The sequence below is a fragment of the Dromaius novaehollandiae genome, chromosome 7 (assembly GCF_036370855.1).
Source record: "Dromaius novaehollandiae isolate bDroNov1 chromosome 7, bDroNov1.hap1, whole genome shotgun sequence".
In the NCBI taxonomy this organism is placed as follows: domain Eukaryota; kingdom Metazoa; phylum Chordata; class Aves; order Casuariiformes; family Dromaiidae; genus Dromaius; species Dromaius novaehollandiae.
Window position 1 is genome coordinate 376,159 of NC_088104.1, and position 25,414 is coordinate 401,572.

Here is a 25,414-nt window from a genome sequence, read left to right on the forward strand (position 1 = left end):
CATACCTGTCTTCACGCAGGGCAGCCAATCTCTCCTGTTTGCGGTGATGGAAGTTCCCTCATTTCCTAGTAAAAGTTCAAAACAAGTTTGAATCAGTACTGGCTCTGTTTAATTGGTTTGGTTTTCTGTTAATGTCTTATCTGGTCTTATGTTGAGTAATTGGTAGAAGGGGCAGTCCAACTGCTGCGAGTGCACCCTGCTCACCTTTTGCCTTGGATTTCTGTGTGTTTAGCTGCAGAATGAGGAGCCAAGTGAGTTGGTCTGATGGAAGACATCCGTGTGTGTTTAAATTAACTTTACGGTTTGCTTCATTGTAGTACCTCTCCATCTCCATTATGCCTGGAAATCCGACCACAGCGTTGCCGAACTCCTGCTGAGCATGTGACTGGAAGATTCAGGGGCCTTGATTTTGATAGCATCAGGATAGGGGGATTGCTTATAAAGAATTGCAACCAGAAGTATTGGGATGAGAAGGAGAAAAGGAGTATTTTAAACCAAACTACGGTCTGTTAAAACCTACTGATCCAGATCAGGAAGTGATTTTGGGAAAGGCAGAACCAGGTGTACACAACATGGGGAAGGTAGCGCAGGTGATTGCTGCGGAGGCAGCTTGCACTGAACGCTGAGCTGGCTTTGAACTGGCTGACTTTTGTGTTGCTAGTAATGTAGAGGGAGTAGTATGAGGCTACTCATCAGCTGAAAAGAAAATCAGTAAATACTTGGTGTGGTTGTGTGCTGTTGCAAGATAGTTGTGCTGTTAAGTTAGTTACTTAGCTGAAAACTAGCTAGTTAAACAACAGTCACAATGGTGGTTGTAGGGTGGGTCTAACCTATTTAGGCCAGAGTTTTCTACTTCTGAGGAGGTATCAGATGGTGTAATAGATTTATCCCGTCTTTATTCTAGATTTTGAGATGCTGGATGTCTTTCTACAATTAAAGTTTATAAAAAGCAGCATGAACATTGGGTTTATGGTAGCCCAGTCTTAGCTTATTGGGTACAGACTCTGTGGGGCCTTCCCTGGAACTATGTGCATTTCTTATATTTTCTTATTTAATGTTTTTTGTGGTATTAAAGTTCTCTCCCTTTTCTCCACCACTTACCTCATAAGTTTCCTTAGAATATGCACATCTGATCAGCTCTTACAATGTTAACCTGAAAGTGCTGAGTATGTTATTACTCCTGAGTGCTGCTTCCATTTTGGAAGAAATGCACAACTGTATTTGCTCTTTTTGACTACAGTAATTTATGTAAAATAGAATTTTTGCAGAACAACAAGGCAGGTTTGTTATTTACAGTTTTTCAAGGTACAGTATGAAATAATTGTGTTGCACCACTGATAACTATCTTTTGATTCTCTTGGGAGCACAAGATATGAGGTGCCCAAAAGATAGGTGAAAATGTGAATTCTGCTCCATGTGTAATCTGCATATCATTATTTAAAGGAGTTAGGCTAATATTAATATAAGGGGTGTGTGTGTGTGTACATCTTACACATGAAGTACACAGGTGATAATAAATGTAAAATTTCATGTTTAAAATAAAATGATGATTACAGTTATGGAAATATCCTTTATGCAGTTAATGCGAAGGGAGAGGAAGAGCATTATTCTTGTTAACGTGTTACAGGGAGGTGAAATTTCACTATTGAAATGTGCATTGTGTAGCTGGGAATTACCAAAGCAATGAAGGGAGGTAGATTCAGAAGTCCCGTAGAAACTGAACGAGAAGTAAATGAATAATTGACGCTTGATGACACAGTTAACTTCAAATAGACCCATCCTGCTTTCATGACAGTGTATTGTACAAGGAAGTACTAAAATCATTGTGGAAAGAAATGTGCATTTAAAAGCCGGTAAGTAGAGTTTGCAGGTAACGGAGAAATGAATGCATTTTATGTAGCATTGCTTTTGTGATAGAAACGCAAAACATACTTAAAAGTCTAAATTGCGGTGTTACATCATTGGGAACTTGAGTTTCTGTCTGGTGCCACCTTTTTGGAGAAATACCCTATTTTCATTTTAGTAAGAGAACTATTTTAGAAATAAAGTGAGTACTTGGGAAGGTTACTTTCATATGCAAGTGCTGCTATTTTTAAGAAAAATTCAGAAGAGGCAAATTCCAGTCCCTTCCAACATTGGGCCTGTAATAACTGTGTGATGCTTGGGGGTGGTGGATGTTGTCTTTGAGGCTTATATGTTTCTGATTTCTTTCAAAGGGAAAATAATAGCTGTGTGTCTTTTTAGAGATCTGGGAGTATTTATTTGCAGCCAATGGCTAGTACTAACAGTATATTGAGGCAGTTTTCTACAGCAGCAGCATAAAACTGTGAATAACGAAGCCTTCAGCCTTTGGAAAGGGGATAACCAACCTCAGTAATACAAGACTGTTGATTAAATCTGCTTCTCTTTGTCAATGAAGAATGGACAATTGGTGTTGACTAACTTGGTAATGTGTTTGTTGTAAATATATAGAGTATATTGAAGGTCCAGGGTAGTGTTTGATGCATTTTATACAAGCTGCATTGACTTTGTATTCTTTAACCTGAGTAAAAAATAGGAAGGAAGATTTGTTTTTATGTAAATAAAATAGCCAGCTTTGGTTTTGCTCTTAAAAACTGAATTTATTTGCTCAGGTTTACAGCAGTTACGTGAAAATGCACTTTTTACCTTGGAGAATATCTGATGCACAGCACATTTGTCAGTGAATTGTGTGTGGTACAAAATAGTACAACTAAAGTTACTTTTGGTTTATTGAAAGCTAAAAAGTGGTGTACGCATATACCTCTAGCCAAACCGGCTTTCCCAGTCTGTGAAATTCCTTGGATTTAGATGTTCACTAAAAGCTTGTCTATCTGCAGTTGATGCTGGTTGTGAGGAAAAATATTTGACTAACATCGCTAACTGAGCACTAGTACTAGCTTTACTACCTGTAATTTTGTAGGTAGCACTGTAGTTTCCCTGCAGGCTCTCTGTTCAGCGCAGTGGAAGTATGTGGTGTTGGTGTTCGTGCTGTGTCATTTGCTCAGTGCCATATGGTAGGTTAATGGAGAGCAACGCTGCTGTATTTCTGTAAGTACTTCAGGAAAGGGATCACCACACTGCCTTATTTCGGTACCCGCCACCCGCTGCAGGTGTTGCCCGGTCGGCCTGTTTTCGGGTGCCTTGCGGTCCGTGTTTGCCCTCCTCGCGTCACTCGCCCGACGCCTGCTAGGCCTCTGGGGCACCTCTGCTGTGCTGTTTCGGGTCCTGATTACGTGTCCCCGTTGTCACCCCTTCCCAAGCTTGCGTCTGACCCTCTGTTGGCTGCAGTGAGATGTATGCCTCAGCTGCCTGTGGAAAGACGCTTGCTTACCTCTCGCTCGGACGAGCGAGTACGCGGGCGCCCAGGGCCGGCGGCAGCAGGTCGCTGCTAGCGACGGGTGCTGGAGCGCGGATCCGTAGGTCTAGTCAGTACCGAAGGTGGACTGAAATGTTTTATTGCACCATTTGCCATTAAAGATCTGCTCTTTGGTCTAAGAAAACTTAGAAAATACACGTGTGCTTTCCTGTAATGTACCTTACGCTGTTCTGTGAGGAGTTTGTGCAGCAGCAAGCTGCGAGATGACCCCAGGCAGGACCGGGCGGTTCTGTGAGCGCACGGAGACTGCGGCGAAAAGCGCTTGCCCTAAGAGCGCTTCCTAGCAAGCGCAGACCCCGCAGTGCCTGAGCCCTGGTAACGCCTGTGTGGGGAAAGAATGAAACGGTTACCTGGTTTTATTTGCAGCCACACGGTCTTTTTGTATTTCAGTTTCTCAAGTACTTATTCCGGTTTCTTTTGGAAACTTCTTCCTATTTCCAGTATTTTGTGTTTCTGAGGAAGTTTTAGAGACAATTTTCCCGGCAGTGACTCATTTCATGTCCCGAGGATCGCTGTAGCACTGACGTCTAAGAGGTGGATTCCTTTCCACGCTCGCATCCAGTCGGAGCAGACACAGCGCAGAGGAGAAGGCAGCAGCTGGCAGAGGAGATGTGCTGAAGCAACAGACTGCCAGAGATCATTCCTCAAGATCTCCTCCTGTGGCCCTTCTCCTCCCTTGGAGGTGGTGTTCCCCTGGGGGACCAAGTGGGCTGTTCTCCAATGCACTGGGATCCTTAAGCATCCAGATAATATTTCTATATAGGAACTAACTTTTTCTTCTCACAGGACCGTGTTCGGGGTGAGGAGGCTGCTACCTTGCAGTGTACTCTGGCAGTAGGGTAGTGTAGCTGGTTATCATCCCTTGCAGATGACGAGCTGCAACTTTCAGGGCCTTTCTCACTAGCCTCACATCTGTTTAAACGCCGAATACTTGTCCCAAGATTCAGGATTTGGTGGCTGTCCAGTGCCTTCAGGACTGATGTCAAAATCGAGACTTCCAGCACTGGCACAGGTACAGATGCTGTCAGATGTGGAAGAGTAGCCAGCAAGGACTTGAGCTTCAGCTAACACAGGAAATACCACGTTTCCAATTTAAAGGGAGAAATACAACTTTGTTTCCCACCTCCTGAAGGGAAGTTCAGGGTCCTGGTCAGCCAGGACAGGACGGCTGAGAGCAGTGAAGCACGCGCTTTCGTAGCCTTTTCCTCTCAAATGTTTTTCTCCCACTCTTGAACGAGGTACAGGTAGTGTCCTGTCTCCTGCCAGCACTGCTTTCTCTTCCCTGGTCCAGTTTGCTCTTCTGCGTCAGCAGAGCTCGGGAGCAGAGCAGAGCAGCTGTAATGCTGCGGCTTCTCTTTGGGAGGAATCCTTTCCCGTATGGGTTGATGACGTGTCGGGTGCTGTTGGAGGAACAGTCTGTTCCTGGCTGTCCTCTGACCCGGGAGAATAATACCTGTTGTTTTCCGGGAGGCCTGGGAGCTGAGTTTGACAGTCGCGGTGCTGACAAACAAAGAGCCCTTGCTGGAGTGAGACTGCCCACACTTTTACTGGTTGTAGTTTAAAGTGAAATAAAAACAGCTGTAGTTCATGTTTTTGGGGAAAATTTACTAGCAGTTACTCATTTGAAAAAAGAAAGTCCCAACTTCCCAAACATGGAATATTTGTATTTAAATTCTGTATAATGACTTACCTAGATGTAAGTTGTTACCTGCTTGGCTGTTTAACTTTGGAAAAGAAATGCTTTCTGATCGAGATTGCTGAAATTTTTGCACCTGTAACTTTATTGGTGTCACTGTAAGTTTTATGCCTCCATCAGCATGATGCTGTAGAAAAAATTCTAGAGGGGAAAAAGGTCCATATTTCTACATCTTTGTTTAAAAAAAAGTCTTCAGTGTAAAAAAAGAAAAAAAAGTTTGCCATTTTACTGTAGTTTTTTATATATATATAGGGAATTACACGTATTTGCTTGATTTGAATTGTCTGCTGATGCAGCTGAAGAGCATCTACAAGCTTTGTATTGGCAGCATCATGTTTAATGCTGCAGAAGACACTTTTTAAAAGACAGCTATATAAAAGTTGACTTAAATTTTTGTTTAAAGCAAGGTCCAGTATTAGAAAACCCCAGTAATACCAGATTTTTGCTACTTTAGCAAGTAACATTCTCTTTTAAATATTTGTATTCTAAATGTTGCATCTGTTACACACGTTGTATAGGAGATAGAAAACAATATGAACTGTGTATTCAGGGAAACTTGATTTAGGCAGGGAAAGAAATTGGGGAAGAAAGCAATCCAAACAACTGTTTAAAAATTATTTTACTTCTTATTCTTTGATATATGCATGGATTTTCTACGTGCGCTGAGATGCTTCTGAATTCTTATAGCATGAACAGAATTTGAACTGTTTGTGCCAGAGCGCCTCATTAAGGAGATGAAATGCTGATTCCACTTAAAGAAAGTTGAAAATTCTCATTGGTTTTAGTGAGGCTGGAATTGTTACTTGCAATTTAACAGAAAGATTGCTTTTACTTGTTGTCTGCATTAAAGCAAATGCATTGTACTACATCATTCACAATTTAGTAAGCATAAATTGGGTATGTGTGTTTATATAACTGATTGCAAACAGAAGAAAGTGTGATTGCGTAACACCTGGCTTAAACTATTCTTGCTTTAATGGCTTTTTATCTGGCTGTGTAAGATAATGACAGTGTTTTCAGTGTACTGGAAATATTTTGTGGACATGTTTTCTGAGAAGTTTTTCTGTTCTGCTAGATGTGTCTTACTCTGTCCTTGTAGAAGTTACTTGATAAAAGGATGATTCAGCTGATCATTAACTGTTTTCTGTTTGCAGCTTGCAAAACGGCAATGTCACAGAACTGACCACATTCATCACAGTAAGTATGCCATAGCAGTGAGTATTCTGATAACATTCTGAGAAGCATGAATCATGCAGGGAACAGGGAATTGTTGTTTATAGTTTATGTACTTTATGGTTTATAGATTATATAAATCATTCCAATAGCGCGCCATATTCTGCTTCCAGGTCCTGATTCAGCAAGATGCTTAAGCATATGCTTAAGTAAGCTTTTCAGATACTTAGTCTACGTTTGCAACTGCTTTTGTGACTTCAAGTTCTTTAAGGATCTCTCTCTCTCTCTTTTTCTTTCTCTTTCTTTCTCTTTTTCTTTCTTTCTTTTTTTTTAATTCCCAATAGCACTGTAATTTACCTACATAGATTTGAAACACAAGTATGATAGAATATAATTTTAGTGTATAGAACATGTTTTCAACACAGCTTTAATAATTTTGACATCTTACTTAAATCAGTTTAGAGAATTGTATTGAGACATTCCACTAACAATTTCAATTTTAAAATTCTAAACTTCAGTAACTTTGGAAGTTAGTTTGAATACTCTGAATTAGTGTGGTATTTTGCTACATAATAAGCATGTGTTATCCTGTTTTATTAATAGGTAGTGTAATTGGACTGTTTGATTGATTGGACTACTGTAAACAGGAAGTGAATTTTGCATTCACATCAATTTGCTCACTTTTCAAGACAATTTAAAAAATGCTTGTATCTTAGTCCAGTACTTGGGCTTAGACAAAGTTGCTGCTGAAAACTAAAGTAAGTGAAAGGAAATTAAAGAAAAAGCCTAACTGGCTGTACTTAGTTTATAGATGCACGTTTATAAATAAAACTTTCAGGCGCTTATTTTTACCCTCAGTGTACTTACAGTCTGTGAAGACCACAAAAGTAAGAGAGATGGAAGTCTGAAATAAACTTGAAAAATCACTTCAAATAAATAATTTTGGTGCTTCTCAGATTAAATATCAATTCTTTATGCTCTGATGATACACCCTGAAAATAAAAAATGTGGGGCTTATTATGTAAGGAGATATTCTAAGTCAATGTCCAGTGTTGAGGTGATATGTTGGTTAACAAGAACCTCCTTTAGATCCCAGACAGAGTATTTTATTATACAATGGAGTCCTGTTTTTTGGTAGTGACCTTCATTCCCACATCCTAGAGATGCTTTACAATTGGTAAAGTTATAATTAGCACTGATAATACAAAAAAAAATCTATTTTTTTTTTTTTAATGCTGACTAAAATCCTCTTTAAGGTTAGATTTAAAAGGCTCAGGTTTTGGAAGTACTTCTTAAAGAGTGTGTTCCAAAGTAGAAAGAGAAGCTATTAAAGGCACTGCATGTGACTTCAAACAGTATTTAGGAATAGTAAGAACACTAACATCTGCTGACTTCAAAGAATGACTAGTTTCATATGGAGAGAGCAGATCTATTAAACAGGAGGGAACAAGTGATTTAAAGGTCAAAAGAACATTTTTTAGTGAATACATTGCTTAGCAGGCAGCCAGTGATACGATAGCAGAGCAGGAGGTAGATAAGATAACCTGTGTAAGTGAGGAGCAGAAATCTGAATCAGTTTCAAAAAATGCAAAACTAGGAAAGTCAGCAAGTAGTTTGCAGTAATAAAGTCAGACAAAATCAGGAAGACTGTATCTGGTTTCCACTAGGATTTAGAAATTACTGCAGGAGCAGACATTGTGAAACTTGCTGTAATACAGCAGAATACTACTTACTAATGTAAGGTGAGATAGTTTTAATGACAAAGCCTTCTTTCTGTAAAAACTAAAACCATTTTTTCCTTTAATGAAATAACTTAATCACTAGAAAATATTAAAACTGGCACTAACTTAAAATTAAGAATTTCAAATAAATGACTTGTTCCCTTCTCAGCCTCCCTCTGTCTGAATAAAGGCATAAGCCTTCCTAGAATGAGCTTCCAGTTTTGGATGTTTTTAAAAAAGCATAGTAATTAGTTTTTAAAACTCTGTGTTTGTTTGATTTGATGGTCTTTGGGTTTAGAAAGCTAAAACTGCTTACTTGCTGATTTGTAAAAGGTGTAACTTGTAAGTCTACACTTAGCTTTTTCTTGGAAGTATTAAAAAAAAAAAAAGTTAGCCCTTTTCCTTGCAAGGTAGATACAAACCCATTGAAAATACAGATATGTGGAAATACGAATACAGCCACTGCTCGAGTTTAAAACTATGTATCTGACCACTCTGAACCCTTGAGTGTTGTTAGGACTCCTTCCTCTCGCTTTTTTGGAGTTATTACCCACACGTGAGTCTAGACCTTATTCTGAGGAGCAGTTTTCCCTAGAGCGATGAGCAGGGACTGAGAGCTGCCAGCTGGCCGCAGCTTCCTCTTGCTCTGCTGAACAATCAGGGCGAATCGTGAACACAAAAGGGCCTAACTCAGCAGAGGAAGAATGTTCCCTAAATGGTGAAGTTGACATGCATAATTTTTTTCCCTTTAAATGTGTAGTGGGATAAGAACAGGAAGAAATTATACAAAGGTTTGTGCCTTTTGATCAATTTTCCTTTAGGCCTTAAAAACAAATGGAAGGGAAGTAATAGCCAGGTGTAGGTCTCTTCCTTGAAACAAGCTTATTTTTGAAGGATGGTTATTTGTACTGACTCTGTGTGCCTATTATTGTGCTTATTTAGTTATGGCCAACTTAAAGTTACCTAATCCATTTGTGAAGGATGAAAAAAGTTAAATTTGTGAAAAAGAAGGAAAAAACATATCCTTAGTCATCTCTAACATTTTTGTGGATACAGTCAGTTCTTTGGCCTACAGAACATACATGCTTTGCTGTGAAGTAATACAGTAACAAGACTGCCATCCAAACAAAGAAATGGCATATTTTTATACTTAAAAATATGCATTCTGTTATAAGTATTAGGTTGCTTGAGGGAGAGCTTGAAAAGATGAGGAATAATGGCAAATAATAATTCCTTATACTTTGTTAGGGCTTTTTTTTCTGCTGAAGTTATGCTGTTATAAGGGTAAGAGGTTCTTGAGGTTACTAATTACCACCCGGAATTATAGTATTCTTTTCATCTGTAACTAGACTCGTGTTAACTATTTTGGAAAAGGAAAACAAAATCTTAACAATGGCACTTTATCTGTAGAAACAAAAATAATGGAGAATGTTGATACCTGGGAGGTTATACATGTATTACTTTCTATAAACATATATATATTCTTTCATAATACTTCAGAGCTACTAAGTTGAGAATCCTGCAACCTTAGAAGTGATGATTGTATATTTATTAATTTTCAGTGTAGGCCAGTGCTCGCTGTCAAAAGGCAGTGCATATTTATCTAATCCCAAAGTATGTTAAGCAATTAAAGATGGTTTGAACCACAGAATAAGAAAAGACAAGAAGAAAGGGGTTTTAAGTGATGGCCTTCATGTACCTTCCAGATATGTCTTGCAAAGTGAGGAGACTCTCTGTTTCTGCTTGCCTGAATCTTTTACTTTAGTCCAGCATGATCAAGAACGCATTATGTAAAGATCATTGTGGGACTGCCAGTGTCCCAGATCAGATAGCAACATAAGAATTTATTGTCTAGAAACAAGAAAAGTCTTAGCCTTCAATATCCCTTTGAATATTATCTGTGAGATATTTGAGCTGCTTTATTGTACTTAACAGATTTTCATATTTTTTGTTAAGGGATGATTTTACCTGGGAAAACTTGAAGCAGCCTTAGTGAAAGCCTTGCGTGTTACCGGTACCATCAACTTCATGGGGATCTGACTTGAGTGACAAGATAATTGAGTTTTTTTGTATAGTTGTAACAAAACAATATCTGGTTATAATTCCGTGTGGTTTAATTTAAGAGATCAGCTAAGCAGGTAGTATGATGTTTGGAGCAAAATTTTCTAGAGAGTTAGAGGATGAAGGGAAGAAAAGAAGAGAGGCCTCAGAATTTGACCAAAATTGTGGTTTTATTCATACTTTTATGAGATGCTGCCATTACAGAAATACCAGAGTTAGTTAATATTGTAGTGGTAAGAAGAAGAAACTTTAGAGATTTACATTTAAGCTTTTTTCTTTTCTTTTTTTTTTTCTTTTTTTTTTTTTTGAGGAAAAGAAATCTTGGCTAAAGAAAAGAAAGATGTTAAAGGATTCCTAAATCATGTTATCTGCTGTTGAAAGTATTGTTGTCAGATCCAAGAAAGATTCCATACATTTGAAATAGTGGCTCTGAAATATAGAAGCAAATTGAACAAAAGCACTTTTCTTACATAAAACCTACTGTTAGGTGTGTGTAAATAGTAACCTGTTAACAAGCTAGATAAAAAGCAGATTTGCAGAAACATGCGAGTTAAGCAAGCATCTTGATATTTTAGATCCCTGTATTTATGGCTTGTCAGCTGCTACAGATCAGAACAAAAGAAATGGAACAAAATAAACGTGGTCATCAAACTGTAAGTGAAACGAGATAAGTCTGGCAATTGGCAGGTATTGAGAAACTGTTGGTAATGGATTTAGAGCCAACTGTACAGAGAGGGACAGGGGAAAGAAAGGGGAAGAAAAATCTGGTAAACTCAAGCTGAGCAAAAATAGTTCTTTGCTTTTCTTGCAGCCCGAGTGTATCATTGTCTGCTCGCCCCCAGCTGTTTCCGTTCTCCTCCCCAGAAAGCTTAAGTATCTAGGTACCTTGCTGTATTCGGCCTTTTTCACCCTGTAAATACTCAAAGGATGCAGAGAATTCATTTGAAGGTGTACTTGGTAGTGGAAAGGTAATCTTTGTTTCCAGAATTCCCCAAACATGCTGCTCACTGCTTATAGTAATGCAGTTTGGAAAACAGTTTGGTTTTTTGATAGTATAAGATGTTGTACATTTGACAAACTTTGAAGAAAAACTAGAACTTTCCAAAATAGTCCATTCCCAAGGAAATGTGAAAGTTTACCTGCTTCATGCATGTGTAGCCCCTGCAGATTTAATTGTATCTTTACTTCTGTTTGACAGCAATTAAAATTCCCTAAGAAACTCAGAATAGTAAGTTTTTAACACTGCTTTATGTGCTTATTATAGTAATTATACCTGATGTAAATAGAGGCAGAAGGCAATTAGCCTTTTTTCCTCCTCTTTTTACATAGCTATTTTTTAAAAAAAATTTTCTAATTAAAACTTGAAGTAATAGTATTTTGCTGCCAGTTAATAAGAAGCTGTATGGTGCTAATTTGTCAGCAAATACGGTTTTAAATTTCAGCAAAATCCACGTTGTGTGTGAATGTATATAATGTGTATGTTTATGTCTTGTTACAAAGGAAAACAAATTAGTACGATAAATTAAAGAAGAATTATGTAAAGAAAGTTACAAAATATATAAAAGTTTCAAGGAAAAAATGCGTAAGGTGTGTGTTTCTTTGCAGAATAGCTTGTATTAGTTTTCTTTTATACTGTTAGACTGATTTGCTGTGTTGTGTTTGATAATAGGTAGGCAAATTTTTCTTAAACACTACTAACAACTTTTTAAAAAAGTTACTCAATTATTTTAGTGTTGCTGCTGAAAACCAGATTTAGTAATGGCCGTGTGCCAAAAGGGTTAAAGAACAGATTTTGATTATGTATTGTCAATCCATGATTAGCATCTGTTAGGAGGAATAAGTGGTTTATTAAGCTTCACTGTACAGATGGCAACTGGCGGAGTTCAGATGTAAATTGAATTTTCTGTAGTATCACTATATTGTTAAAACCAGCTGGTTTTATCCTTGTAATAGCAGTGATAAGTCTGCACAAAAAAGACAGTTTCTGTTATTTACAGTTACTTCTGAAGTCTAAGACTTCAGAAATCTTTCGAAATGCAGTTGGTCAAGAGTTTTCACTAAGTTTGTTTGCCTTTGCTTTCTTATAGTAAAGAGTTTTTAGCATTTAAATACAAAGCTTTGTCTGCTTGTGGGAACTGGGAAGCAGTTTTCCGATTAAACTTCAGAGTGCGAATAAACAATAACTCTGTAATTTAAGCATTTAGGTTAAGGAGGCAGTTCTAGTCATCTGTTTGTAAAAGATAATTTTCCAAATGTAAATTGATGCAACCTTATCTTTTGAATCTGTGAGCAATTGTCTTCAGGGACTTTTCTGCTTTTGGTAGCCAATCTGAGTACTGTGCTCCTGTTGTTATTAGAAAGCTGCTTTTAGTTGGACTTCACAAATTCATCACAGGCAGGCTCCAAAAAGAGTAGTCTGGGTAAGGGTTGTTTATAAAATCAAGGAAGGAGGGGCATACTACTTTTTTTGGGGGGGGGGAGGGAATTTATTGAATTTTATCAGAATTCAGAATATTATTGTCAGTCATTTGATATTTGTTAATAGTCTTCAAATCTCCAGTTCTTCAGAAGGTGAAACCAGATTTGCTTTTATTTGATTTCTTTTCCGATTTTAAGGTTAGTAGCAAATCCTATTGTACTAAAGAAATACTGGAATGAAGAGAGTCAAACCTGAGACTGGTCTCTAAATAAAAAGGAGAGGTTTTGTTTTGTTTTGTCTTTTAATACTTGACATCTTAGAAATCTTAGTCAGATGTGTGTTTGCGAGAGGCTGATGAGAAAACAGAACAGCTTGGTGCCTGGGAGCAGCGCGTCTCTCGTCGACCACGTGTGAATGGCGCAAGGCCTGGGCTTGCTGTTGATGTGTGGCTGTAGCTCCGTTCTTCCGTTGCGTGTAGGATTGCTACTCCAGAAACCATTTACTAAGTCTTACTGTGTATACAAATACAAAAGATTCACCTGAGAGGACAGGCTGGGGACAACTGCTAACAAGGTGACTTTGCGGAGAAGGCCCTGAGGGTTTTGGTAGACAGCAAGGTGAACATTAATCAGCCGTGCAGCCTTGCAGGAAAGAAGGCCAAGTGCATCATGGGGTGTGTTAACCCCCCAATTCGGCCTTCATGAGGCCGCATCTGCAGTGCTATATCCAGGTTTGGGATTCGCAGTACGACAAAGACGGTGACATACGTCAGCCAGTCCAGCAGCAGGCTCCCCGTATGACTGGGGAACAGGAGCACGGGAGATACGACCAGGAGGCTGAGAGAACTGCATTTGTTCAGCTCCGAGAAGGCTTGTGGGAGAGGGAATCTATTTGCTGTCTTGAGCTATCTGAAAAACAGGGTTATAGTGAAGAAAAATTAGACTCTGCTTGGAAGTATACAGCGGGGAGAGACAAAAGACCCAACTTTCGACCAGGAAAATTTTGACTAGATATAATGAAAAAATTCCTCATAATGAAAGTGGTCAAATACTTCTAGAGACACTGCAAAATCTGTATCTTTGTAGATGGTGAGAGTTTGTCTTGACAAGGCCTTGAGCAGCTTAATCTAACTTTGATGTTACCCGTGCTTTTAGCAGGAGGCTGAACCAGATGATCTCTGTAGGTTCCTTTCAATTTACTGTATGGTTCTATCTTGAACTAGAAGCTGCGTAGTGTTTTCCTTGTTTTCCCTTTACCTCCTTTCTCCTTCCTTTTTTTTTTAAAGGAGAAAGAAGCAGAAAGAGGCAATATCATCTGGGAACTGCAGATCTAAGTCTGTTCTTCATAGCAGGGAATACGTGAGGGAAGACAAACGCAGTCGTAGGAGGCTGGGAGGTAGTGGATTCTGACAGTAACCTAATCTGCTCTTCTCTTTTCACTGCCCTTCCACATCCCCGCTGAGATCTTCCTTACTGCAGCCCCACGTACCGTATCTGGCCACGGCCAAATGCCTTATTTTATTTTAGCCTCTTCTTCAGCTGTGCAGTATAGGCTTCTTTGCAGTACATCATATTAAGGCTGTGCTCCTTTGTTCTTGTGTTGGGACTGGTGTTCTCCAGCTTGGGAAGCACTGCCTGAAATTTGGATGCAACATAGAGCCTTTCTTCAGGTTTGACTCCTAAGGCCCAAGAAAGAGTGAACCGTGAACTGCTGATCTCGATTTGACCCGAGACAAGTCTCTTCCATGGAAGTCTCCGTCCTTGTGTTATAAAGTTTGCCAGCGCACTTTACCATCACTAGAAGAACCAAATAATGAGTTAGTGGAAATGATGAGATGGGTGGAGGAAGCTGAATTGCAGATGAGATACGAAACAACTGAAATGTATATTGGCACCAGCTGGAGAATGGAACAAGATTTTTTTTTTTTTTTTTTTTTTTTTTTTTTTTTTTTTTTTGGTGAGAGATGTGATAGGAGAGTGTCAGGTGAATACCTGTAAGTCATAAAATAAACATACGGGATTTGTATCTGAGTGTATCTGTTCTGAGCATTTCTAGGGCAGGCACAGAGATACTGTCTGAACTGTTAAAGCCTTATACTGCAATCTGTCAAGGTCCTAGTGTAATTTAGCAGGGAGATTCTAGGGGGAACTGTATTTGGGTGGCTGAAGAGCCGCCTTTCCATGTGAATTTAAAAAATATTCATGGCTTAAATTGCATTTATGTTTGGAATATTAAAACTAGCCTATGCAAAGAGTGGACACTGGGCAGAGTGCAAGTAGAGTGGCAAAGAAGTAAAACAGATATAGTCACTTTTTAAAGTGACTTTAAAGTCACTTTAGCAAGTAGCTGACACTTACTTACGTAACAGGGAGAGAAAGTAAGTCATGGGCAATGTGGAGGAGGTGTGGGGGAGGTAAAGTTACGCTTGTGAAGTGTGTAGTTTACAGGGATTAAGATGTAAATTGTCATAAAGTTGCTTGTAAATTTTGTCTTGTGTGCAAATATTTGCTGCCATGTATATAACAAATTGAGGGTTTATATGGCAATAGTTGGCCATGTAGCTAGCAGATCGATTGATCTGTCTCTCTCAAAAACATTAAATTGTTGCTGTTGTGGTCCAGCTTCACAGTAAAATCAAGCCACAAGTTTGCAGGCTAAAGAATGACTTCAGAGAACCAACATCTACCTGAATTTCAAGACTCCAAAAGCTGCTGTCAAGAAATACATTCCCTAAAGCCTTCTAAAGACCTAATGATGGAGTATTTATTCTTGTACTTACGATAGGAAGTCCATTTTTATTTTTTTAGATCTGTTTTTCTTTTATCATAGGAACCTAATCCTTTAGGTCTTCATTTAGCAAGGCAAGATCCTTTTTCCTTTATGTCTCAGCTCTAACCTGTTTTCCCTTTTTGTTTTTTGGTTGATTTTTATATAGGTCCAGAAATGTAGAGCTGAAGTAGACAATAAAGCTGTGTTCGTTTATTCTGCATAAGAATCTTATTAGGCCTTTTTTGTTTATTTGGAAAACAAAAACGGCGTTAATTTGAAATTTCTGTGCATGTGTGTAAATAGACGTTTTAAAATGGTTAAATGTAATTGATTTTACCTTTTTTTTTTTTTCAGTATTTGAAAGGGGTTTTCTTCTGTTTTATGTTTTATAAAGGTAGTTCATTTAAAACAAGCACAACAACAGAAAGTACATAGAATTTGGAGTTTTAACATTCTTGCACAATCAGATCAAATAAGAAATGGTCTGTTAGAGGACAACTTAAATGCCTATCAGTCGAGTAAAGCATGGGCTTAGAGCTTGTAGAAGGGATATATGTATCATCTGTTTGAGATGTATTACAGAGGTGATATCAAGGTGAAAGCAGACTTGCAGAATGGTTGGAAATCATTGATATTCTGACTCTGAGGCTGCAAATGGCTCTGTGGCAGATGGAGTCTTTGTCAAGGAAAAGAAAAATGGCAGCTTTGGAACATCATAGATGTTTTTGCTAGCAGCCCAGCACACAAGCTGTGACCTTCTAGTGTTCAGGAGTTTCTTTTGTGCTTTAATAAACAGTCCTCTGATTTTATTCCCTCAAAGTACATAAATAGTAGTCATAATCCACTACAAATTGAGGTATTTCCCTATGAAAAAACATAAGGCAGTTTTATTACCAGATTTTTTTTAAAGTAAGCTTTGCAGGATGTCTGCAATTTCTGTATAAAGTACCAGAAATGTCTTTTAACTCTGTGTGTGTTACTTAAAGCAAAAAGGCACATGTGTATGTGTTTGTGTGTGTACGCAGCTATACTACAGCACACAGTACTAAAATTGCATGCAAACTATTAATTCCCTGGAACATGATTTTAAACTACGAAAAGAAGCATAGTAAATTGGACAGGGTTCACTTTTAGAATATGTTGATAATGTGGGTGTCTGTCTGTCTAACTTTGATAAAATATAGAATTATAGACTGTTTATATTGGAGAATATATTGATTATTTCAGAGGGGAAAAATATGATTGAATTCAGTCATTTATAAATTCATCTTTTTTCTTTGTTGATTAAAAACTCAGATCTTTTAGCATCTGACAGCATCTGGTTCTGAACATCATTGATAGGGTTTCTTTTTATGTTTTTCTACTCTCATTGAGTTAAACTTACAGGGTTGAGACTGTATTCATAGAATTAGGGTTCACTTTTGTCTGTAGAGACAGCTCTATATTCACATTCCTATTCTTGCAATTTGCACCAGTGCACCAATTTTTGAAAGTTGTGAAGTTTGATACCCTATAAAAAGATTTATGCATGATTGCCTAATGTCACGTATTTCACATGTACAGTAGACTTGGATATCTATTTTCTCAGTTAATAATTTGAATTACGATTATATCTTCTAGCATTTCTGTATGTTCTAAGGCCCATATACATCAGTTTCACCCCTAACAGAACTACTCATGTCAGTGGAAGTAGTATATGGCCTCAAGAGCCTATAACATCTCATAAAGGATGCTCAATTGGACAGTTGACCTATATTACAGGGTAATAAGTCATTGTTAAAATTAAAAGTGCCAGCGTTTCACAACTATCACCTGCCAGCAATACTCTTTAGCCCACTTGACAATTGTTAGAATTATAGAAAGCAATCACTGTTCATCACAGAAGAAAATGACCCAGCACTTTCAAGGGTCAAGGTTGTTTCATTAGAGTCTTTCAACCCCTGGAGGTTGTAGTCTTTGCTCTTGAAGGTGAGCCCACTGTAATTAACTGTGCCTCTCTCTGTTCAGTTTCGGTCATTTTAACTTTTGTGGTAGAAAGACAAATGTTTTATAATTGAAGCTAAAGTATTTTTGATAGGGTATGATTGAAATTAGTCTTTATACAACTCTATTAGAATAAAATGTCATAATGCACAAATGAGAGCAAAACAGGTTTGTGTTACACATACCTGAATGTTTATGTTATATAATTAATCATCTCTAAAAGAGTAATAGAAGGAAAAAGAAGGCCATGTAATACATTCCTTCAGCTCTTAAAGCTCTCAATGAAATAAAGTAAGTATCTGTTACTTGGGGAAAAAAAAAGGGCAGAATTGGAGCATATATGAAGAGTGTTTATGGAAATTTTTATGCTTTTAATAATTTACCTTATTCATGATGTGTAGTATTTTGATGCTGTTCTCCCTGCATCTTACTGTGGTGACTTGATGTGAATGTCTCCAGGGATGGTTAAGTCCAATTTCAGACCCCTTTCCCTCCAGTTTTTCAGTGGTCTTTTTTTGGTGTGGTGATGACCATCTTAATTGCAGGATAAGTGAATTGCTTATGCTCTGAAGATAAAATGATAAAATAAGAAAATAATTTACAAATCACTTTAGGTTATGCCAAAGAAGTTATTTATATGATTTTCTTATAGTAAAATAACTAACTAATTGGCTGTTCTTCTTCATGGAATTAAGGTTTTAGAGTTTTAGTTAAAAAAAAAAAAAACCCAGAAAACTAATTTTCTGTTGTTTCGGTTAGCTGTATTACTAGTTTTAGTAGTTTTGAGGTGAATTCAAAACCAAGTTTTGATAATCTTGGAGCTAATGGTATAAATAGATTGCTTTTTATTTTTGAAATACAAGGCAGCATATATCTCTCAAACCCAAAATACCGTAATAGTATTATGAGAGAAAAATTGCTTCTGAAATTTTTTTTGTAGTGCTTAATCTTTTGTGGTCAACTCTGAATAGTAGAATAAATAATTCCATGCAGTAAGTAGTCCTTTTTAGGATACTCTGTTTAACTGTTATATACAGTGCATGCTTGCACATACTGTTACTGAACTTTCTGGATTGTTTTACTTGGTTTTATGATGATTTTGCATGTTAATGCAAAGCAGTTACATTTTTATTCATGTCATGCTTCTAAATTCTCTTCCAGTTTAATCACTAGATAAATACAGAGGAGATTTTAGGAAATATATTTTCCTCTCTGTATTAATTGGTATGCAACTTCAGCTTTGGAAGTATGGTTTATGTTCCAAGTGACACACCATTTTTATTAGATATATTCCTGCAGTTTTACACAGAAATAAAACTCTTTTGTCTCCTTAGCACCCATTGATTTTTCTTTCAAGGGTACATTAACAATGCTGATAGAACCCATGCAATTAGCATCTACGTTTAGCAATAAAGAAATAAATTCTGCAAAATGAAGAGCGCATCACGTACAGTGTTAACAAAATATTTTACAATACTGCTGTACTTGAAGTGAATCCTGAAGGAGGACAAAATATTGAAAGGTCGAGAAAAATGAGAGAAAGAACAAACGATGCAAAAAGAAAATGACACTGAGGTCTTGGTTTAATACATATGTATTCCAGGTTGATGGCTGATTTCATTAGCAAATCTCATTGTTATGCAATGTCTGTTCTTCTGCAGCAAAATGAATATTGTATTCTCTCAGGCTCTGTGTGTGTGTGTGTGTCTATTTTATGATGATAAGGTAAAGATTATACACTTAGAGTTGTTTTAATCTTAACTTTTTCTAAAAAAGGTTATATTTTCATAATAATTTTATACTTTGATTTTCCAATAATTTTGTAAATTAAGTTATTTAATGAAAAATGGCAATTTAAGCCCCCTTCTATGTGCATTTCTTCGTCAGGTTTGCAACCTGTGTATTTTTACCTGAAAACTTTCAGTTTGAGCAAATAGATCTTAGTTAATACTATATTTACTATACCAAAAATGAAAATTCAACTATGAAAATATTGTTCTATAGAAGGCTTTTTATAGCTGATAGTAACGAATGCAGGACATTGAACTAGACAGCATTGCAGTCAAATCTCAACAAACATGAATCCCCACCCCTTTGTATTTTAATAGCATATGCTGAAAAATATTTAGTTGAAAAACTGTATTTTGTTTATTGTAAGATGAATCAATGTTATTATGAAATGACACGTTCTGTGATGTAGGACACCCGGTTGCTTAAGGTACTGGTGTGCTTTAGCTTCTTTTATTATTTTTTCCTCCAAGCTGCTAGTTCTAAGCTACTCTGTTTCTGCAGTATTCAGAAATTTTGATAAAATATTCAGGATGAATAGATACTTGAGAAGGTATCACTGCAGAAAAATTAAAATGCACAGAGGTAACTTGCTTAACGCAAATATTTTCCTATGCTCTTACTTTCAGAATTTATTCCATATGTAAACTTCGTTGGGTCCAAATTAGTACAGAATGTATGAAATGTTATTAAATTGGTGAGAAATGGAATATTTTTTTTATAGTTTTAAGATTAGTTCCAGGTAACAAGACAGCGCAAAGAAGATTTTTGTGCCCTGTCGTAATGTAAACAATGAAGTGTAGTTGCCTGGGCTTTCATTTGAGAGACTGTTACTAGCATTGAAACAATTCTGTTCTTACAGAAAGAATGAATTTTAGGGTATTTTTACAGATGTGTGCAATCAAAATACGACTGGCTTTTTCTGAGCAGTAGTTCTGTAGTAGTTACTATGCTTATTCAATTCCAAGATACTATTTTAGGGATCAAACTGATAGATGAAGTATCCAGGCATTAGGTAAGTAATCTGATGAAGAGGGAAGTGTCCTTAAAATGAAGCTAAGTCGCGAGCAATAGGACCAATATGTGTGACCAGAACATGGAGGAGGAAGAACAAAGAGAAGGTTGCTGCCTTGCGTTCCGTCTTGGGAAGGAGGTCCTCTTCCTGGTCCTGTGCTTTGGAAGGACTAGAACTATTGCAGGGAGGGAAATTCAGCTGCTAAGTAATCTGTTAAATACATATTTCGGAAGAGAATGTGTGTCAGGCTTTAAGAGGTTGGTTGATTTGCTTTTTTGTTGGAGAGGATCTAACTGAAAGGAGATAATGATCTGTCTGCTGCATCTTGCTGTTTCCAAGTGCAGGGACAGAGTTCGGTGCCCTCTGTCACGCTGAGTAGTAATGGGCCCCAAGCGCGGTTGCCGCACAGGTAGCATATGTGGAAATTATAAATGTGGTCAGAATCTGATTTGTGGGAGGATGAATGGAGCTTTGCTGTGGTATGTGATTGCAGGAAGGGTTCTGGGGAGTAAAAGGTGGTTGAGTCTTGGCACAGTAGGGATATGAGGAGGAAAGTTTTTTTCCTTTGTGGTTTGAATTGGAGGTCACTGTCATTTATTCATTCGTTAAATTTTCTTGGGAAAGAAGATTTAGAACTTCTGGTGCTCCACCCCAGAAAAATTAATTTGGAAAGTAATCAGCTGTGCCTTTTGGTCTCTCCTGTGCATTATCTGTCTGTGCAGCAAGTGTCAAAGGACTTCAACTAAAATTACCAGAAACAAAAGACAGAACAGCGTTGGATGTGAAAATTTTAGGAATTATTTTCTTTATTTAATGCACTACAGAGATGACTGGGAGTTATCTCTGGAGTTCAGAGGAGTTCATCCTTTCTAAAGCCGTTGCTACATCTTGTTTGTATTCACAGATGATGCTGAATTAATGTATTGTGTTTATACTCGTACGTATGTTTACTGTTTTGAATAAGTGTTTCTGCTCTGAAGTAATCTGTAGTTTCTGTAGCAATTTGTGTCCAAGGAGTGATGTGAAATACGGATCTCTGTTGGCCTTCACGTTGCCTTAGAGATCAACTCTTCTTTTTTCAGGTGAGCATAAGTAAACTTACTGATTTTTGTTTCCTGTGTGACAGGATAACCTGTGAAGTCTTGAGGCAAAACTTAACTTGGCACAAAACTACTGGAATGATACAAGTAGTTCTAGATAGGCTCAAATCTCCTTTTTAGGTTTGTATTTGCTTTTGGGTGGTGTTGGGATGCTTCTTACAGTCTGTAGTAGTTTGATTCTTTGCTCTCTGAAACGCCTTTAGCAGGAGTTGTTGCTTCCATTAGAGCAGATAAGACTGTTCAAGACATTGTTGATGTTCAAAGTCAGTCAGTTCTTCAGGATTTTGTATTTTCTTTTTGTAACCATAGACTTAATACCTCTTGACAGTGCCAGGGAGGCTAAATACAAGAATACTGTAATATCTTATTTGCTGCTATCATATATTTTGATTTTTTTTTTTTTTTAAACCGGTACAACTAAACCTTTTTTAACCTTTACAGCTAAAATGTGCTATAGAAACTGATGTGTGGTGTTCTTTTAAACCCTGTGAGAAAGACTGTAATTGTTCAGGTTTGGCTTCAGAGCTTTACACTCTGCCATTTAAAAAGACAGATATTATGCATATTTAAGACATAGCTGTAGTGGTGATTTGTTTAATCTTATGTTTCAGTATACAATTAGGCCTGTTTTATAAATATGATAATTTGTGGAGTGGAGGTGGTGGACACCAGTATCTTATTAGCATCCAGAATTTCTCCAAGCATGTCAATTGCTGAATCATTATTCTTGCTATCTTGCTGACCAGCATGGGGTAGTGCTTATAGTTTAGTGTATGTAGTTTCTCTAATGGTTGCAATGACAGAAAATAAATTCCCTTTTTAACATCTTGCACAGACTATTACTGGTTTAGGGTTTATTTCACACTGGAGTTCAGAAAATGCATCTGGGCCTTCTGTTTTGCTGTTTCCAATGTGATATTTGTGTCTCCATCATCTTCCATTCCTACCTCAAAGCAGAATAGCTGTTCTACAGTTAACTTACAGGTAACAAGTATTGAAGTAATTCTAGAAAAAACATAATCTATGACCTGGTATTCGAACATGTAGAAGTAGTGTACATGATTCTCCCTGCATCGTGTAAAACTCAAATTCATTGTGGCTATTCTCGAGTGTGTAGATTTGTGGAATGAATTTCCAGATTGAGACTTTAAAGCACTATCTCATAAGTCTTGCTGTGAGAGCCTGCTTGCAGTGACATCAGTACCAAACTTCTGGTGATTTCAGTAGAAAATATATTGCTTTTAAAAAGTATTTTTAGACTGCTGTAAAAGAGTTTGTCTGATACCTTCTCTTTGCAGAAGGCTTTTTTCCCCCCATTTGAAGGTTTTCATTTTTACCCTTCCTTCAGAAACATTATATGAATATTGTTTGACAAGACTACCTTTTTGTAAATAAGATAGAGTATGAAAGCGAATGGACAAAATGTTGATGTTTTGATATAGTTGTACTTTGGGAATGAATTATATCCAAGTGTTTGGTTACGAGATTGTGACTGTACTAGTTTTATCTGTAACAAACATAGCTAGCGAAAGTTCTGCTTTGGGTATCGTTTAAGTGTTGGAGATTCTTTTTGTTGATATATCTTAACTTGTTTGGGAGATTGTGATGATGAAGTAACTCCTTTATTGGCACAAGTTGTATCTTCAATAGTAGGATTTGCTGATACAGATTAAACCTTCTGTTTTTTGATGAATGTCCTAGTAATTCTTTATGTAGGTTTTTTCTCGTAGCTTCCTTTGTTCCTTTCTTGAGTTTAATGCATTTATAACATAGTTATTAGAAACTTCTATTGCAATTGATTGCTCTGTGCCCGGATTTAATTCTTTAGCTATGTTACTTTGCTGTATTCCCTAGTTCTTCTCGTTTAATGCTGCTGAGTTTCTGAGAGAGGGAGAATTAATGTGAATGAATTTACCATTTTTCTTATTTCTTCTACTGTGAGAATAGTCTTTTTAATCTTCTCACATGCTAAGCTGCAAGCTCTTGTGCTGTTGTCTTAGGGCACCTTAGCCATCTTATTGCATCTGTGTGATGTATAATAAAATGGCTTTATTTAGCTGTTCTGTCTTCAGTCAGTGGGACAAAGCTGTTTATTCTGGTTGCCTTGGGGGTAGGACGCTTTTCCTCCTGTTAGTTAAGGGGTTTTCTTTGGTTGCTTACTTCTGTTTCATTTAGTTTTAATTTTTATAGTTGCCTAGGCGCTGTTCAGTTCCATTGGGGAAAATGTGATTTTTTTTTTTTTTTTTTAAACTGGAGCTTGTTTAAGGTTTTTTTTTTTTTTTTTTGAAAGATTTTAGGTAAGAAAGAGCCAGCTTTTCCCACTGGATCACTCCCATGTGTCTAGTCCATATGTGATTAATTTTTGTAACGAGGAAAACTGCCTTAGGCAGTTACAAAGGCATTCAGTAGCCCCTGCAGGAAAAGAGTTGCCATTTGTGATACGGAGCATCTGCAAAGCTGCTTCTTGACTGGATGTTAAACTTTTGCTTTCAGTTCCAGTAGGAATATATTTTCGAGAAATATTGATCCTTGTAGTTTCTCTGGATGATTATTCTGCTGTTTAAGTTCCTTTCTAGAATAGATTCTTGTAGACCATTTCCAGTACGTCAAATAAAGGGGAAATTATCTAAAATCTTAACATCTATATAACTTAACAATCAAATAATGGTGAAGAATAAAGTTTCATTTTCTGTGCTATTTTCTGTGCTGTGAATGAGGGCTTCAGGTAGCACTCCTGCTCAGACTGTTACTTTGAATTTTGTTTTTCCTTTTACAGTGGCATTCCATGCGGTAATTATGATAATTTGTGAATCATGCTGCTTAGCTTTTTTTTTTTTTTTTTTTTTTTGAATGTGTGTTTTGGACATTGATGCCTGAGAGGTTCACAGCACCGTGCTGAGGATTGGTGCTTCTCAGTTTCAGGTTTGTCTAGTTGTAATTCAGGTTTCCATTTCCTGCTGCTTCCTCATACCAAAACTATTTTGTGAGCAGTTTGCTTTGTTGTGTATGTGAAGAGGAAAAGTATTTAGTATACCATTGACAATTACCTGACATTGTGGGGAAAAAAAACTCCTTCATGGTTCAGAATAATTTTTATTTTTTCTGATTAAAATATCACACGTGTATAATATTTCTACATGTTTCTCTACAAAACTGTCTGTAAGCACTCACGTAGTTAAAACAGAGGTGCATGTTTTACTCGAAGCTGCACGCTCCACCTGGGCTGGCTTCCCTCAGGTGAGCCTGTGTTTGCTTGCCACATAAGTGCTCCACCTGCCTTTCAGTTTGTTTACCAGGAAATAAAGATGTGTAAACTGCAGGAAGTACTGTTTGACCCTCCTCGACAGTATCTCATTACAATAATTGCTAATCTCTGAGCAAGACAGCCATGTTTTGTGTGTAACAGAAGGAGGCTGCGTTAGATAAAATTCAGAGGCTTCCTCCCACCCAGCCTGTGCGTGCTTGCTGCGGTTCTGTTCTCAGGGAGGCGGCAGCGAATGGGCCCCTGGAGGCCTGGGGGCTGAGCAGAGCCGGGGCAGGAGGGCGAGAGCCGGGGCGCGTCCTTCCCTCCCGGCTGGGAGCTCCCCGCCGCGGCTGCGTGCGCCGTGCGCCGGCGGCAGGATCATGGCTACTCCCTGACTGAGCCCTCTCCGCAGTGAGCTGCTCCTCTTCCCTGTCCGTCCGCCTGCACTGCCAGGGCGCAGTGCTTTTCCCGCTGCTTTTACCCCCCCAAGTAAATGTTTTAAAATGTTTGTAGATTGAAGTGAGAGTATATGGAGCTGCCATTTACTAATTTTTCAACATTTCTTCTAAGAAAGGTAACTAATGGCTTTATATAATGCTTATCTGACAGTGAAAAGCAAATAGAACTGATCTGCATGAGTTTTTTTTTAATAATATCGGTCTCTTTAGGTGTTGGTCAGCTAACCACTGTTAGCTTTATGAAAAATTCTGATGAATACTGAAGTGAACAAATGATGACATAAAATGCATATGTAATATACTCTGAAGTACTGCTAGTTCGCAGTTTATTATTCGTAGCATTTGCAGAACTGCTTTACATCTACCATCGGTTTTGTTTTATTCTGTCAGCTTTTGTTAGGTAGATGAGAGATTTTCTGCTGTTTTTCTGTATTTATTATAATTTATGTGGGGTATTTTTCCCTCAAGTAGTTTCTTGTCTTTTGCTACTGAGGACTAGGTGGGTGTGACAGTTGTCGCTCGGTGCACAGGTCCACTTTTACCTTGCCCCCAAGTACCAGTTCAGGAGATTTCATCCTCTTAAAATGACG

The 25,414-nt window shown here is 37.6% G+C and overlaps 1 protein-coding gene across 6 annotated transcripts in view; it reads left to right on the plus strand.

Moving 5' to 3' along the window:
• The window catches only part of BAZ2B (bromodomain adjacent to zinc finger domain 2B), a 159,818-nt gene that overhangs the window by 31,550 nt on the left and 102,854 nt on the right, over positions 1-25,414 (plus strand). For 4 of the 6 annotated variants that reach the window (XM_064514491.1, XM_064514488.1, XM_064514489.1 and 1 more), the window contains exon 2: positions 6,248-6,290. The exons of 1 other annotated variant lie outside the window; for it this stretch is intronic. Coding sequence is in view for 3 of the 5 variants with exons in the window: in XM_064514488.1 (XP_064370558.1) it covers positions 6,248-6,290 (43 nt within the window). In the remaining 2 variants the exon portion in view is untranslated. Of the gene's footprint in view, positions 1-6,247; positions 6,291-24,518; positions 24,941-25,414 lie in introns of those variants that run through there. One more of the 6 variants, XM_026108784.2, reaches the window with a different exon arrangement.